At 39.6% G+C, this 16967-nt stretch overlaps 2 protein-coding genes across 4 annotated transcripts in view; both read left to right on the top strand.

The window, feature by feature from the left end:
- Positions 1-8160, top strand: part of LOC138000411 (uncharacterized) — a 58430-nt gene extending 50270 nt beyond the window's left edge. Inside the window, exon 7 of the mRNA XM_068846806.1 lies at positions 7608-8160. Within this exon, the coding sequence (XP_068702907.1) occupies positions 7608-7976 (369 nt within the window). The 3' untranslated portion in view covers positions 7977-8160. The remainder of the gene's footprint in view (positions 1-7607) is intronic.
- LOC138000424 (uncharacterized) overlaps positions 1-15101 on the top strand; it is a 16566-nt gene extending 1465 nt beyond the window's left edge. Inside the window, exons 1-5 of one of the 3 annotated variants that reach the window (XM_068846832.1) lie at positions 9697-10116; positions 11872-11944; positions 13414-13543; positions 13994-14238; positions 14482-15101. In XM_068846832.1, coding sequence (XP_068702933.1) covers positions 10067-10116; positions 11872-11944; positions 13414-13543; positions 13994-14238; positions 14482-14850 — 867 coding nt within the window. In that variant the 5' untranslated portion in view covers positions 9697-10066 and the 3' untranslated portion in view covers positions 14851-15101. Of the gene's footprint in view, positions 1-9696; positions 10117-11640; positions 11791-11871; positions 11945-13413; positions 13544-13993; positions 14239-14481 lie in introns of those variants that run through there. The other 2 variants (XM_068846830.1, XM_068846829.1) reach the window with 2 other exon arrangements.
- Positions 15102-16967: the final 1866 nt, after the last annotated feature.

The following is a 16967-nucleotide window of genomic DNA, read 5'->3' as shown; positions in this document are numbered from 1 at the left end:
TCGCAAAAAAAATGTTTTTCGTAATGTGTTTATTATTTGGCTGTTGAAAGAAATCTTTAGCAAAGCGCTGGTTGTTTATCTTAAAACTATAAATGTTTCCATAAAAAGACACACATTCATTTAAAATTTCCGTGTCTGTGACAACAAAGTTTCGCTGGTTAGTTAAGCTGTGTTATAGTCCCTCGTTTACAGTGCTTTTTTTATAACTTAAGGAAGTACTTGGTATTTTTCTCGCCTGCATTGTACCATAGGGATTTGGGTCTGATAATTGCTCCTTTTGTTTGATATCCAATCAATGTCATCTCCAATTCTCTTTTCTTTGTTTCAAGTTCTAACCATTTTTTCTTTGTTTTTGAGAATCATCAATAGAAGTGCTACTAAGATCTTTTTCCAAAGTATCAATTGATTTCTCGATTTTCTCTTGCTCCCTCGTAATCCTCTTTTTTTTAGCCGCTCCACATTTTATTGACTCTTTTCTTACTTTCATTTTAACCATTTCCCAAAGCAGATTTGGGTTTACAAAGTGATCATGCGCATATTCATTTCTAATTAATTTAATTTGGTCAATGGTTAATGGTTGATTCAAAGCTCTCAAAAAGTCAATCCAAATCTAAGTTTTCATAAAAAAACGTCAATTGTTGCTAAAGCTTTCGTATGAGTCCTTTAAATACCACCTTTTTTGACCTTTTCAACATCAAGGACCAAGTTGAATGCTCTCAATTTTACATACTGAAAGCAGGAAAGCTTTCGGTATCACTGAGACTCGGAGGCGTCCTCAATTTGATTAAGAAGTGGCGACCATTAACACTTTGAATTCAAATTGCGATTATAAGATTGCGCCAAAAGCCATAGCAAGTCGAATTAAGACTGCTTCCAAAACTTATATGAGAAGATCAGACAGGCTTTATAAAGGGCAAATTTATTCGAGCTGAGAATATGAGATTAAGGTAATTCCTTAGTATTGCATTGCGCATCCCTACTGCGCACGATTTTCGCGTCATTAGCGCGCGCACATGAGCACGTGCGCATACAAAACGTAAGAGATTTCGCTCAAACTAAACCTGATAACGAAATAAATGCTCCTTTTCTCTCAAACGAGCACGGTGACCCCCGATTTTTTTTTTCAGGTATTTGCTAGGAACAGTCTAATAAAGAACATATTTAAAGAAGAAAAAAAGTTTGATAGTAGAACATGAATTTTTTTTGGAAAACAGTTCCGTACTGGGTGTATTTTACCCAAGGCGAGGACTTCAAGCTAACCACGGAACTGTCCCAAAAAGTGCACTATTCCCACAACCAGGGAATCAAAGTCGGCGTAAATGAAGCATTACTGCTTATGTAAATAAAAGAAGCTTTATTTTCAAAATAAATTTTTGTGTCTTTGAAGTAACCAAGACTTAATTCTGTATGAAGGTGATTCGAATTTTTAATGCGAAAACAGTAAAAATACCCCATTTTACGAGTCTGCTGACGCGTAAACAAGCGCGGTGACCCCATTTTTTTAATTGCATTTTTTTAATTTTCATATCATGAATATTAATTATGCCAAGTTTCCAAAAAAGTTTGATAGTAGAACAATTTCAAGGGGATTACCTTAATCGACAGTATCATTAAATATGCAAACGCGAAAAATATTCCGGGGCTGCTTCTTTCTTGACTTTGAGAAAGCTTTTGATACGTTGGAATGCTCTTTCGAACATAAGGCCCTGAAGTTCTTAGGCTTTGGGTCACATTAATTAAAATGGATTGGTATTTTCTACTCTGATACTGAAAGCTGCATTTTAAACAATGGCTGGGAGATTAATTTTTTAAAACTTAGTCGAGGAGTTCGGCAGGATTAATTGTCCATTGTCCCCGTACTTATTTGTCTTATCAGTTGAAATGTAATGGCAGAGGCTATTCGTAAAAGCAACTGCCAAATATGGGGATTGTCTATAGATAATAATGAAATTAACCTCAGGCAGTACGCAGACGATATCACGCTTATGTTAGACGGATCCGAACAGTCCCTTGAAGAAGCCTTAGGGATTTTGGATATTTTCGGGCGGGGGGGTGGGCGGGGGGGGGGGGGGGCTGTCTGGTCTTAGACTCAACTGCAGTAAGACGGAGGTAATGTGGATCGATTAGAGACCAACTGCAATCACAAGGTTTGTCCGGAAAGACTGATTTCAAATGGCAGCTCTTGGGGTGTGGTTCGCAGTTGACCCTAATGTAACTGCTTCCTAAAATTATAAAGAAAGGATGGAAAAGCAAAGATAGTGTAAAATAGCAGTTAATTGGGGAAAATTATAGTTCTTAAAAGCCTTGCGGTATCACAATTAGTATGTCCGTGCCTCTCTTTAAACAGACCATAAGGCAATTGGATCCAACAGGAATCTTTGGATGGAGATACAAATAAGCGCAACGTAAATTTAAAATGATTCTGAAGGAGGACTTAAGGTGATAGATACAGCTTCGTTAATAAATCCCTTAAGAAATATTGGATAAAAGACTACCGTAATATTGAAAATGGCAGTGGATGGAAGGGATTTTTTTAAACCCTTTTACCGCTGAGGGCTACCCCATTGACGAGTAAAATCGTCTGGCGTTAGAGAGAGTAAAATCTATAAGTGTCAACGGATTTCATTGCAGTGAAAGGACCTGAAAGGGTTGGAAGTTCAACCCTATGGAGGTAAAGTGGTACTGTCAGTAAATCTTAACGAGAGAGATATTCAAGATCTGTTTAAGAAAATCGGACTCCTTTGTGAAGGAAATTTTTTAAATTTGGTGTTGACAATAATCCGGTGTTTTACAAAGATTGTTTTTTTTTTTTTGAGGGCACACCTTAAGTCGAAAATTTAGTGGACGAATCCTCCAAGTTTTTGACACATCAGTGTGCTTTTCAAGACAAGTATATATGGCCTGCATGTCTCCATCACTCTAACATTTTATGCAATGATCTTCGTCGACATTTAAGAATCATAGAACACAAATAGAGGAATCACAGGCCGGGTATGAGAGCCTTCCTGTTGGATCTTTGGATGCACCAAAATCATCTAAATTTGTCTACAAGAGGCTTGTGTCCATCCAAAGCGAACAACAACCAAAAAAGACCCAAGAAAAATGGCACAAAGATATTGGACTAAATTATGAAACTGTTAATTGGAGAAATGCTTTTGAACTGGCCTTTAACTGCACCAAGAGCTCGAACCTTAAAGTTTTTAATTTGATAATGTTTCTTAAGAGATTAGCGCGACCAACACTTCAGGCCGTGTTGATGATGGGAATTGCTGTTTTTGCCATGCAGAGTGAGAGGGAAAGCATTTACCTCCTTTTTTGGGAATGCGGAAAACTAATTCTCCTTTGAAAGGTATTTTTTCCGGCTACAGCCTTGCAAATTAGTTCCTATAAAAGAGCATTTTACAAGCTACTGCCTCTCTGGGTCTAGGGCCAGATGACTCTTGTTACAAACTGCAGGTTGATTATATTTTTTATTAATCAAGTATTATTAATCGGCGCTTCCCTCGCTTTGAAGATTTTTGGCAATTTATAAAGTTTAAATTATTAAATAAAGAAGGATCCTCAATCTTCTCACAAATGGGAGCCTCTTTTGCCTTTTTTGAATTTTTGAATAAGTGAATGCGTAGGCATTGCGCTACGCGCCAGGCCCTGTAGTATCCAGCAATCGAGTTGTTTTTGAATCTATAAAATGATTTTTTGGCTGCGTGAACCGGAAGCACTTCTGTACTTGAATATCTTGAATACTAATGCATCTAATAGATAGTAATACCGCCGTACATTTCGTTGATAGTGACAACATTTACCATGATTGATAACCACAGAAACGACGTATTGAAGTCAGTGGGACTTATTTTAGTTTGTTGAGGGAATGAGAGTATCTTTAATGTGCTGACATTTAACCCGGACCACCCCCTTTCCAGACCGTGATGAAGTGGAGGGAAAACACAAAACTCTAGCTCAGCTGCTATGCACTGATCTGAAATTCGTGCATGATGTAAAATGAAAAAGCAAGACTCCCTGAAGACTGTCTACAAATTCCCCTTACACCAGATCGCGGGAATCGAAAGATCCCTGAGGTCTAAATTGCATGCAGAAAGAAACCAAATAGTAACTTAAAATCTGTCCTGGCACTCATCAGCAAATGTCTGTAGAACTATAACCAGTGCTACGGCTTGAAGTACCTGATAAGCTTAACTTACGTGAGTATCGCAGCACATTTGAAAATAAATTGTTTTACGGTTTCATCGTAAATTTTCTAATTATTTCTACAAGTTTGAGTAACGACAATTTCATCGCAGTTTCGGGGGTTGAAGAGGAATGACGGAATAAGACTGATAACGAAAATTTTGTTGGACGGAATAAAGGAATAACGACTTCCTCTTGAATAATGGATTTGTCGTCGACCGGCAGAAGTTCTTGGTTATTAGCCATGAAAAACCGATAAATTATCGGGTGGCAAAAGCGCTAATAAGCCCATCACCCTTTGTAAAATTTCGAATTTTCATAGCGTCATTACTCAGAGATTATCTGGTAAATTGCGCTCAGTACTGATTTTTTGGCTGATAGATTAGAAAACGAAGGGCTTATCAATGACTTATGCTAATAAGACAAAAAATGTAAACAAGAATTCCCCTATTGCTTGAGAGTAGTATCACTCAAATATCAAAACATTTCCTCACCCAAATGATCGGCATTGTTTGATCATTTTTTCCATTGGAAACTCACATTTACGCGTGGAAAACCCCATGAAGCTTCCTTAAGGTCCCTAGTACCCTAGGCAATATTAGACAGATATTAACACAACATCAAAGCTAGTTCTTCATTGGCGCTAAATGAAGTGGTAGCGACTAGCGACTGATGTTTCAAGGAAAGATCAAAGGGAAACCACTGAAGAGAAACTACATTTTACTTCAAATTTATATTCTCGCTGAAATGTGCATTGAACAAAAGTCATTATTTGATCTTCCCATCTCTTCCCAGAGCCGCGATCTTTTTGGCCAGCGCCACGGCCATAGATCCATATTATCTTCCCAAGAACCAGCTCCTCAACTACGAACTAGTAAAATGTTTGCATTTCATTGCTTCTTGTTTCCAAAACAACTAACGGAAGCCATTCCTTCGAATTCTTGTAAACCAAAAACTTGCCATTGTTTAAGAAAATAACACAAACAGGGGTGATAAACATTGTATTCCAACGCATTTTTTATAAAACTTGACGTTTCGTATGCTAGTCAACATACATTTTCAAAAGTGACTGTCAAGTTTTATAAAAACTGCGTTGGAATACAATGTTTATCACCGCTGTTTGCCATTGTTTATTGTAGAGTGTTCGCGTCCAGGAATCCTCAGCCAAATGTAACTCTGAGAACAAAGGCTTATTGCGCATGGCAAAAGTGCATTTAGAGTTCTGTAATGGAAAGGCCTGGGTACGTGTGTCTGAAGAAACTGCAACAGGTCAGTGCAGCGACGTAAATTTCGATTTTGCAGGCGATAAAAAGTTAATGTGAGAATAATATAAACACATGAGAAATGAAATGATGGTAGAACCAACTGGGATCTCGGAAAAAATCCGAGCCCCAGATGGGATTCGAACCCACGACCCTCCGTGATCTAGTCGGATGCTCTAACCACTGAGCTACTAGAGACTCTATGGCGAGCAAGGGTGAAATGTGGGTATTGACTCGAGCTGCATCACGTAGCTACAGAGTCAAATGACTGACAGCATAGCTCATAACTGCATCGCGCAGTCACCTTTAAAGCATATCTGAGATGCGGCCAACCAACCACCCAAGTGAGCGAATGTGAGAATGATATAAACACATGAGACACACATGTGACTGCGCGATGCAGTTATGAGCTATGCTGTCAGTCATTTGACTCTGTAGCTGCGTGATGCAGCTCGAGTCAATACCCACATTTCACCCTTGCTCGCCATAGAGTCTCTAGTAGCTCAGTGGTTAGAGCATCCGACTAGATCACGGAGGGTCGTGGGTTCGAATCCCATCTGGGGCTCGGATTTTTTCCGAGATCCCAGTTGGTTCTACCATCATTTCATTTCTCATGTGATAAAAAGTTCTCATAAAATATAAAAAAGAATTGAATCAGAGAAAGTGAATGTGAGAATGATTTACACATATTAAATGGAAGGTTTTACAATTGAACCCCCTGGGAACTCGGAAAAATCCGAGCCCCAGGTGGGATTTGAGTCCACGACCCTCCGTGATCTAGTCGAATGTGACTGCGCGATGCAGTTATGAGCTATGTTGTCAGTCGTTATTTGACTCGGTAGCTGCGTGATACAGCTTAAGTCAAAGACCCACAGTAGTCTGCAGTACCTCAGTGGTTGGAGCATCCGTACTAGATCACGGAGGGTCGTGGGCTCAAATCCCATCTGGGGCTCGGATTTCTTCGAGTTGCCAGTGGGTTCAATTGTAAAACCTTTAATTAAATATGTGATTCAGAGAAAGGTTCCGTAATAGTAAGAGGAGAGAAAAAAAGAAAAAAAGAATCGTGACAAAGAAAGATGGAATAGTTGAATTAAAAAGGGCGAGAGCAATGGAACAAAATATCAAAGCAAAGGACAAAAACTTAGTTCGTTCAAATTGTTGTTTGTTATTACGCTAAATCTCTGCTCTTCGAGATTTACTAAGCGAACACCCTGTAATAATCCAATCTACCAAAGCTTGCCTTAAATTCGCTTATGCGTGGATCAAGTCATGGTCAGTATCCCTAAACCAGTTTCTTTCTTTAATTGCAGCAGGTGATTCACAAGTGATGGATTTTTGTCCATAAATGATGAACTAAATGTGTGAGCTCTCGCCTCCTGAGAATTTCCCGTTTCGTAGCTCCTTTAATTTATGTCATGAAATTGGCCACCTTTCATCGTACCCAAGGGATCAAACCTAAATCGAACTTCTTACGGTGTTTCTTGCATCTTCTAGTCAAGGATTGCTTGGATGTCAAGACAAGAGGGCTTTCGCGCCGCGATGGAATATATTGGTTAAACCCGGACGGAGGAAGCCCCTCGAACGCATTCCAAGCATACTGTGATATGACGTCATACAATGGAGGATGGACCATGTGTTACACAACCGACGAGTACGCAAAACCCCGCACCGAAGTCACATACAATGCTAAGACTCCGTATGGAAGTGATGGCTACAGGACTGACTGCAACAACATTCCAGTATGTAGCTACATAGATCAAATGTCGTAATAAACCAATAAGAGCACACGTAGTTCATACTTTTTTCGAGGCTAAATAACTCCCAGTTTTCAACATAATAAACACTGACGCAAGTTGTCGACCTCACAGGAAGACCATTCCGAGTTTCTATTTTGAGATTATAGATCTGGTCAAGTACAGTCAGAAACCTCTACCTACACTGACTTCATTAATAAAATTATTTTCCAAAAAAATTGCTGATCAAAGCGATAAATCTAAGAGCATAACAGCCACACAAACAATACAAAGGACGCGTACGCAAGAAAGAGGTGCAATCCCTCTAATGAGCAAGTTAAAACCTATATTTTGATCTTCAGTTGACAAAGTAAGAGTAACTCTGACAAAGCGCAATCCAAATAACCTTTTTTTCGTTGTTAATTAGTTTACAGAAATCATGTTCGTCGACCACCAGACTGGAAAAAAAGCTTATTTCAAGCGAAAATCCAACCTCCCAGTTAAAGTCGCAGCTCAGTATGGTAAGACTGGAAGTGCGTTAGGATTGTGGGATGCCGTAGGAGTCTCTACTGCCTACTCCTACCAGCTGTTGATCTGCGACCATTCCTTCTACACTGGCTTCTTTGTATCTGGTTTTACTGGTAATTGTTACAAGAAATGTAACGATTGGTGTAGTGATACGTCATCGCCGTACTTCCGCACCGCCTCCACCCATTCAGGTTACAAAGGCGTGGCCTTTAACGCCAACGGTCAACGACCCGTCAGCTCCAGGCTGATGAGCGTCGGGTTGCGCTAATTAGTGACGCCTACTTCATTTTTCTAAGGGTTTCATAATATAGCCGGGAACTAGCGTGCAAATCTCAATAAACAAATACTGACAATGGTAGATACTGAAGTCAAGTCATCGGAGAGACAACCTGTCGAGATAATGTGATTCAGTTCATAACCTAGAAAAATTAGTTTGCAATTGAGACTTTCATTTTCTATAAGGTGTCAGGTAAATAAAGTAATTTCAAAAGAATCATCAGTTTTGGTTTGGCATGATCTATTTATCCTCCCTGAATATTCAACTCTAGATTTTAAGGTTCCTTACGTTTCGCTCTTTCACCTACCTCCTCATGTTACAGAGACTAATCTTAATAAGGTCCCCTCACCGACCCGTCAACTGAACCCTTCCCGTCCGACCGACCCGCGTGTTAACAAGGTGCCGGCCGCACCGACCCGCTAATCCACCTGGGATTAATAAATATTGGTGGGTTTACCGTAAACTCAAGCACAGCGAAAAATTCCTTGCCTTTGATTCTTACCACCGGTTGTTCTACTCAAGAAGTTTATCACTAGGAGCTTCCTCATGAGGCTAAATTCAAGATTACGCGGCATACCGCTCTATACCACGGGAGCTATCGAAAGCCATTTGAGAAGATTCGAGTTTCTTCTATGTGCTATAACAGCAAAATTTTGACGAAGGCAGACTGGAATTGCGGACGTGAAACTGAAATAAATGTATATTTCAAGTGCGGAAAATTGCTTAAATAACTTCTTCGACAATTTATTAAATTGTCCATTTAAGTGCGAGAATCACTTTTACATTTCGATTTTTCTGCGGTTTTACATCATCGCAGTAGGTAACGGCGAACATAGGTTATGCCGTCTGATTCTGCAGAAATGTGCCTAATTATAGTCTGGTTTTCACTAGCTACGCAAGCAATCGCATGCAAGCATAAGAGCGCTTTTTTCATCGTGAAAACGGGGTTGACGCAAGCACAAACACAAGGATCAATTTTTCTTCCTTTTCCTTGTGGTTAATTGCGCTTATGCTTGCGTTCGCTTGCGTCGTGTGAAAACAAAACGTAGCATAAGCACAAGGAAATTTGCTGCGTCTGGCCAATTAAAGCACTCGTTTCAGATTCCCCGTGTCTGAGCATTTGAACAAAATGGCTGATGCCGTCACCGCGTGGTTGATGTTGATGCTTATGTCGACTTTCGTTTTCACCAAGCAGAAGCTACTTATGAATGAAGGGGTAGTTTCTAAAGAAACTGTGGTGCTGCGTCGGTGGAGCTTTTAGAATCTCTGTACGGTGGCCAATTTACATTATCAACTCCGTTGATAAAACCAAATTTTTAGAAGCTACTTATGCTTGTGCTTGTTCTTGCGTCGCAAGTGAAAACCAGGCTTAAATGCACACCCGATTTGATATCCAACGCAAAATGTCCCTGAGCATTTTCAAGGGGTTAAGATTATTTTCCAGTGAGGGTAAATGCAGCTGTTTATATCTTACTTGAGGACCGCGTACCGGAGTGTTTGGGGACACTTTGTGACCTTAATTTTCTGTGTTCCCCGTCGCGAGTGATGTTTAAGTTGTGGACACTTCGTGACGCTTGGCAAAAGCGTTTTGCATGTAATTACGCACTCTTCTGGATCTAAGTTTGATCCTGCATCTGTATTTTCCTCTCTAGGCAATTTCCCCTTGATATATCTGGCTGTTTGTGCTTAGGTGTCGGCCGGCTACCGGATGCAGGAGAAAATAACTCCGACCACTACATCGGGTACTCGAGCTCACACCTGACCAGACGCTCTTTGCAGAAGTTCTTCACTTCCGGTAATATCGTTGCTTCGTTGTGCGTCATATGAACACGTATACTGAACAAGTCAAGTTTCTGTGACAGTTTGCAATTGAGTTAATTAACCTCATAAGAATGCTAAGGAAAAGGGGATTTATTTGGTTCTGTGATCCGCATCACCTTACAGCCAAAAAATACCAGAAGCCTCTTTCTGGTATTTCATTTCACTTTACAGACCTATCGATCGTGCAGTGAGCATTGCTTATTTCTTTTTTTAAAATATCAGTATTGAGGGCGACGCCGTTTGTTTATTGTGAGAGAACAATGCTTTTGAAACTGCCTCGCATTTTCTGCGTAACAAAGTTGATTCTTAAGTAAGTATAGGTTCAGTTTGTATCTTTTACTATTTTACTTTCTGGTTTTCAGATCTCTTTTTCTTCCAAAGCAATGGCATAAAACCGGTGGACGTTTATAGATCAGCAATGAATTCATCTGTTCTTCTCGTTGTTTTCGACGAATCAAATCTAAATTTCATTCACGATCAAGTAATATGTCAACAACGAGGGCTTCGTGCTTCTCGCGGGTTCCAAACACCGAGAAACAGATAAAAGCACGACGCCAAAGCCGGAGTGCTTTTTATCGTTTCGACATGAGACATTTCTTCTCATATGAAACAGTAAGAAATTATGCAGTGACATGTTTTCTCAAATCAAACAATGATAAATTATGCACTGTTACATTTTTGCCCTTCACCGAAAGAACACGTTTACATTGTGTATTTGGCGTACAAACAAGCGTGAAGAAGGGCCGTCGTCTGTAAGGTTTAGCGGCGAGCCGAAAACCTTATGCGAAGAAGACGAGTTAGAGGAGAAAGCTTTCACCTAGTCAACGACATATGAGAACAAATGGGCCGGCCTGTTTTTTTTTAATGAATGGCAATTTGCCCCGACGATTAAAATGCCCGTTTTAGATCCAAGAGGCCTTTCCAAGGACTATGAATTACATAAGATGGCGACGCTCTCTTCAGATATCGACGAAATGGATGCGTTGAGTCTAAAATACTGGTTAAGTAAATTTGTTATGGTAGTTGCTAAGAAGACTGGCGAGAGATACCGTGCGAAAAGGATTGTTAATGAGTGGTATGTAGTAATCAATAACACATTTTATTAAAGTGCAAGAGTTTGATCTCAGATGAAAACCTGGTGGTCTTTCATTGGATGTCAAGTTCATCCACCTGACCTAAATGGTCGTCATTTATTGGCTGTTGACTGCATGAATAAGAGAGAAGCGTGCTGTCAAATTTTATGACAGAGATGATGCTCATAATTTTCCTTAAATTTTTATCAAGGCTTTTCTGAAAATTGGGTTTTCGTCATTAATCTGGTCAAATAAATTTTGAAAAGTTGCAAAGATGCGGCGTTTGCTAAAAATTGCTCATTTATGCAGCACTTGCGCTGTCGTGCATTTCTTAGTAATTTTATTTTGAGATTTGTTGTTAGCAATAATTGCAATGCACGCCTGTTGATAGAAGTGATTAAAAATTTTCTCGGTTTTCATCATTACTAACAGGTTTTAAAATTGCGGGCAAGCATATGAATTTCAACAGATTTTCTGAAAGTGTTGTCTTTGAAAACGAGCTACAATGTTGTTAATTGTGTTACAAAGAACAAGTCACTGAATAAGGCAAGGGGAAAGATTAATATTTCTTTACGATTCATCATTCATTTTACTGTCGCCCTCTCTGACGAGGGGGTGACAGCTTGTATTCCATGTAATTTCACTTCCGGTAATCATTGCCCCCTATAATAATATGAACATGTATACTGAACAAGTTTCTGTCACTATTTGTATTTGAAGTGATTAACCTCATAAGTATACCAAGGAAATGAGTCTTTATTTAGTTCTGTGATCCATATCACCTAACAGCAACAAAATTCCATTTAAAGACCTATCGGTTACACCGTGAACATTGCTTATTTCATTGGAATACAGAGAACAATGCTTCAGAAACTGCCTCTCATTTTCTACGTAACAGTTTTGATTCTTAAGTAAGTATAGGTTCAGTTTGTATTTTTTACTATTTCATAATTATAATTTTCTTTCTCGATTTACTTTCACTCCGTTTACAGATGGGGCATTTGCGATCCCGTGAACCTGGTCTTTCTGAACAACGGACGTTCGTCCAATCTACACTTGCAACAGGTATGTGCTCACTTTGCATGCGGCCAAAAAAAAATCCAGAGGTTTCGATAAGAATGGGACGTTTCTCAGAATGGAGTGATCTTTTTCGTGTTCCTGTTTGAAAAAATGTTAAAACTATGGTCAGTCAAGAGATCATGTGAATCTTGGCCATTCTAGCTAGCTTTGAATTTGTTGCATAGAGCTCGATTATTCTTCCTGAATAAAATTCACAAATGGCAGTCGCCGGAAAAAACGAAACAAGAGTGTACTCCATAAAGATTTCAAGAAAAAAATGCAATTCAAACAGGGCTAAACGATGCGATTTGGAATACGAGGAATCAGAAATTTTTAAATAGGAACCTTCCTTGTTCAATACTCTATGTTGAAATATGAATAGCGTTTCCGACATGGTTTAGTTGTTGTGGTCTATGCTGAGTACAGACAAAGCTTCTTTGAGGAGAATTGCAACTCATCCATTCCTTGCAGTTGACTCCGGTTTTCACGTGATCTCATCAGTGTAAGCTAATTTGGAGCTTTTCTTTGTTTTGTATTCGACGATGGAATTAGAGGTTTTTCGTCCCAACAGTTGCATATTACAGTAAACTTTTAAACTTAATGGTTAGGAAACAAATCGACCGCAGTGATAAAACCATAATGTAGAAAAGACGAAAAAGTCTATTTAGTAAGTTTAAGGTGGTCAATTCCTAGGAAATGTACCCTGGAACTTTGATTTTGGAAAGCTGTAATATGCCAATACTTTTCATGAAAAAAGAGCATGTAGCAATTTCGGAGACATTGCAAAATCAGCTTGTGGACTATTCTTGTTTGTTTCCTGTCCCCAAGGCTATTGAACAAATCTAAAGTGGTTCAGCGTTGTCTGTACTCTTATCGACAACGATATTCGTCATCACAGTGGTCAAAATGTTGCGGACTCGCCACTGTGATGACGAATATCGTTGTCGATAAGAGTACAGACAACGCTGAACCACTTTCGATTTGTTTTTACCAAAATATTCAACTGCTTCTTCCGCATATTCAGTAAACCGCGGAAAAATACCTGCGAATTAGTAGGCACCGCCCTTAAGGTCACTGAGGGCCCTAAAATCCAAGGCAACATTAGACAGATATTAACAAAACATCAAAGCGAGTTCATTAGCGCTAAATGAAGTGGTAGCGACTAGCGATTGATGTATCAAGGAAAGACCAAAGGGAAACCATTTAAGGGGAACCACATGTAATTCAAATTTATATTCTCGCTGAAAGTGCAGTGAACATAAACTAAAGTCATTATGTGATCTTCCCATTCTTGTTCCCAGAGTCGCGATCTTTTTGGCCAGCGCCGCGGATTTAGAGCCATGTTATGTTCCCAACCTCAGCTCCCTAGCCACGACCTTGTAAAATGTTTGCACTTTCATTGCTTCTTGTTCTCAAAACAACTAACGGAAGCCATTCCTTCCTGTAAACTAAAAACTTTTCATTGTTTATTGTAGAATGTTCGCGTCCCGGAATCTTCAGCCAAATGTAACTCTGAGAACAAAGGCTTATTGCGCATGGAAAAAACGCATTTAGAGTTCTGTGATGGAAGGGCCTGGGTACGCGTGTCTGAAGAACCTGCAACAGGTCAGTTTTGCGAAGCGAATTTTGATTTCGCAGATGATAAAAGATACAAACATTAAAAAAGAAAAATTTGATTCAGAGAAAGGATCCGTGATGGAAAGAGAAGACAAAGAAATAAAAATGAATCGTGACAAAGAGAGCTGTGATGGTTGAATAAAAAAGGGAGAGAGGAATGGAACAAATTATCAAAGCAAAAAACAAAAACCTAGTTCATTCAAACTGTTGTTTGTTATTACGCTAAATCTATGGTCTTCGAGATTTACTAAGCTAACACTCTGTAATAATCCAATGATTTTTGTCCATAAATGATGAACTAAATGTGTGAGTTCTCGCCCCTGAGAAATTCCCGTTTCGTAGCTCCTTTAACTTATGTCATAAAATTGGCCACCTTTCATCGTACCCAAGGGATCAAACCCAAATCGAACCGCTTACGGTGTTTCTTGCATCTTCTAGGCAAGGATTGCTTGGATATCAAGACAAGAGGGCTTTCGCGCCGCGATGGCATATATTTGTTGAACCCGGATGGAGGAAGCCCTTCGAACGCATTCCAAGCATACTGTGATATGACGTCATACAATGGAGGATGGACCATGTGTTACACAACCGACGAGTACGCAAAACCCCGCACCGAAGTCACATACAATGCTAAGACTCCTTATGGAAGTGATGGCTACAGGACTGACTGCAACAACATTCCAGTATGTTGCTAGATCAAATGTCGTAATAAACCAATAAGAGCACACGTAGTTTATACTTTTTTCGAGGCTAAATAACTCCCAGTTTTCAACATGATAAACACTGACGCCAGTTGTCGACCTCGCAGGAAGACCATTCCAAGTTTCTATTTTGAGATCACAGATCTTTTGATCTTCAGTTGACAAAGTAAGAGTAACTCTGACAAAACGCAATCCAAATAACTTATTTTTTTTGTTGTTAATTAGTTTACAGAAATCATGTTCGTCGACCACCAGACTGGAAAAAAAGCTTATTTCAAGCGAAAATCCAACCTCCCAGTTAAAGCCGCAGCTCAGTATGGTAAGACTGCAAGTGCTTTAGGATTGTGGGATGCCGTAGGAGCCTCTACTGCCTACTCCTACCAGCTGTTGATCTGCGACGATTCCTTCTACACTGGCTTCTTTGTGTTTGGTTTTACTAGAAACTGTTGGAAGAAATGTAACGATTGGTGTAATGATAGGTCATCGCCGTACTTCCGCACCGCCTCCACCCATTCAGGTTTCAAAGGCGTGGCCTTCAACGCCAACGGTCACCGATCCGTCAGCCCCAGGCTGATGAGCGTTGGATTGCGCTAAAGTGAAGCCTACTTCATTTTTCTAAGGGTTTCATAATGTAGTCTGGAACTAGCGTGCAAAATTCAATAAACAAATACTCACAATGGTAGATACTGAAGTCAAGTCATCGGAGAGACAACCTGTTATGTGATTGATAAGAGATAATGTGATTCAGTAAATAACCTAGAAAAATTAGTTTGCCATTGAGACTTTCATTTTCTATAAGGTGTCGGGTAAATAAAGTAATTTCAAAATAACCATCAGTTTTGGTTTGGCATGATCAATTTATCCTCCCTAAATATTCAAGTCTAGATTTTAAGGTTCCTTACGTTTCGCTCTTTCACATACCTCCTCATATTTAGAGAGACTAATCTTAATAAGGTCCTCTCACCGACCTGTCAACTGAACCCTTCCCTTCCGACCGACCCGCGTGTTAACAAGGTGCCGGCCTCACCGACCCGCTAATCCCCCTGGTATTAATATATATTGGTGGATTTACCGTAAACTCAAGCGCAGCGACAAATTCCTTGCCTTTGATTCTTACCACCGGTTGTTCTACTCAAGAAGTTTATCACTAGGAGTTTCCTCATGAGGCCTAAGTGTCTGCCATCTTCGAGTTCTTCTAAGGTGGAGAAGAGACAACAAACCCGAGATCTTTTCTCAGCAACTTTTAGAAACCAGATTTTGCTGTGTAATGCACGACTTAATGACCAAGATACGTTTCGTGCATGTATGTCATATAGTAGGCAAGGAGGTGTATGGAGAAAGGGAATAAAGAAACACATGGTCGACTTATGTACATTGTTAGAGTGGTGTAGTGTTACGTCATCGCCATACTTCCGCACCTTCTCGACCAACCGGTTCAACTTACAAAGGCGTGGTCTTTAACACCAACGATAACCGATTCGTCAACCCCAGGCCGATGAGCGTCGTTGTGCGATAAAATGGCGCATTTTTTTCTGAGAGTTTCATAATATAGCCGGAACTAGCGCAAATTTCAATAATCAAATAACGGCAGTGGTAGATACCAAAGTCATGGGAGGGATTTGTAATGTGATTGATAAAAAGAAATGCAATTGATTGGAGAGAAACTGATATTATAAACCTGATAATAACCCTAGCGTGAAGATCAGACGTGCATTTTGTAAAATATGTTGGGAAAAAAGAAGTTAATTAAGAAATACGGTAAAACATTTCATCTTTTTCACGGCTTTATACGCTTCGCTCTGTCACATATCTATGTTCGTCCCATCGGCCCGCTTTAATTTGTTTGCGCATGGTTTGATCTAAACAAGGTTTCCTCTGCATGACAGAATACAGTGAAATAACAAGTGAATCACAGGATCATCTGAAAGGCTGTTTCCAGTTGATCCTCTGATTTATTTCTTGGAAAGAGACCTCGGGGACAATTTTCTTTGCGAAATGACATGATTTTGACGTTTGATCTAAACTGGAAAAACCATCAAAATGAGGATGTTGTAGGTTTTAAATCCGGTCGAGCCAGCTCTCGAGACCTTCAAATACAGGGTGACAAAGTACTGCCTTAACTTTGTGATGAGATATGTTGATGGTATTATTTTCACAATAATTAAACTTCTTAATAAAAAACAACGATTTTAAATGTTGCAGACGTGTTTCGGCAGAATCTTCTGTCTTCTATGATAGTGCAAGCTTTACATGAGATTCAAATCTGAATATCAATATTTGATAAATGTGAACGAGTGCTTAAAAAAGTGCACAAAGCGTGAAAATTACAGACTTAGATGAGCCAGATTTGCATCTCATGTGACACTTGCACTGAACAGGACAGACGTTTTCTGTCGAAACGTGTGTTTAAGATATTTTCGTTGTCTTATATTTAAAAGTTATCAGTGAATATCCTGCTCTCTACACTTTTGAGAATTTTCAATTGTCAAGGAAAATGAAGACAAAGCCCGGGAATCGTTTCACAACACTGCAATGATCATACAGTATCCTGTAGGACGTTTTTATAAAGACGTAACCTGCGTAGCAAGCGTTTCCGTGGGAGAACATGAAGACTTTTAATGTTATGGCTGTGCGAAAAGTGGGGCGAGACTCACCCTATTCTCGCGCAGCCATAAAAATAAATTCGCTTCTGGCCCGTCGGAAACGCTTGT

Source organism: Montipora foliosa, chromosome 4 (assembly GCF_036669935.1).
Source record: "Montipora foliosa isolate CH-2021 chromosome 4, ASM3666993v2, whole genome shotgun sequence".
NCBI classification, from domain to species: Eukaryota; Metazoa; Cnidaria; class Anthozoa; order Scleractinia; family Acroporidae; genus Montipora; species Montipora foliosa.
The sequence above is the reverse complement of the archived record's forward strand: the minus strand, read 5'-3'. Positions and strand labels throughout refer to the sequence as shown.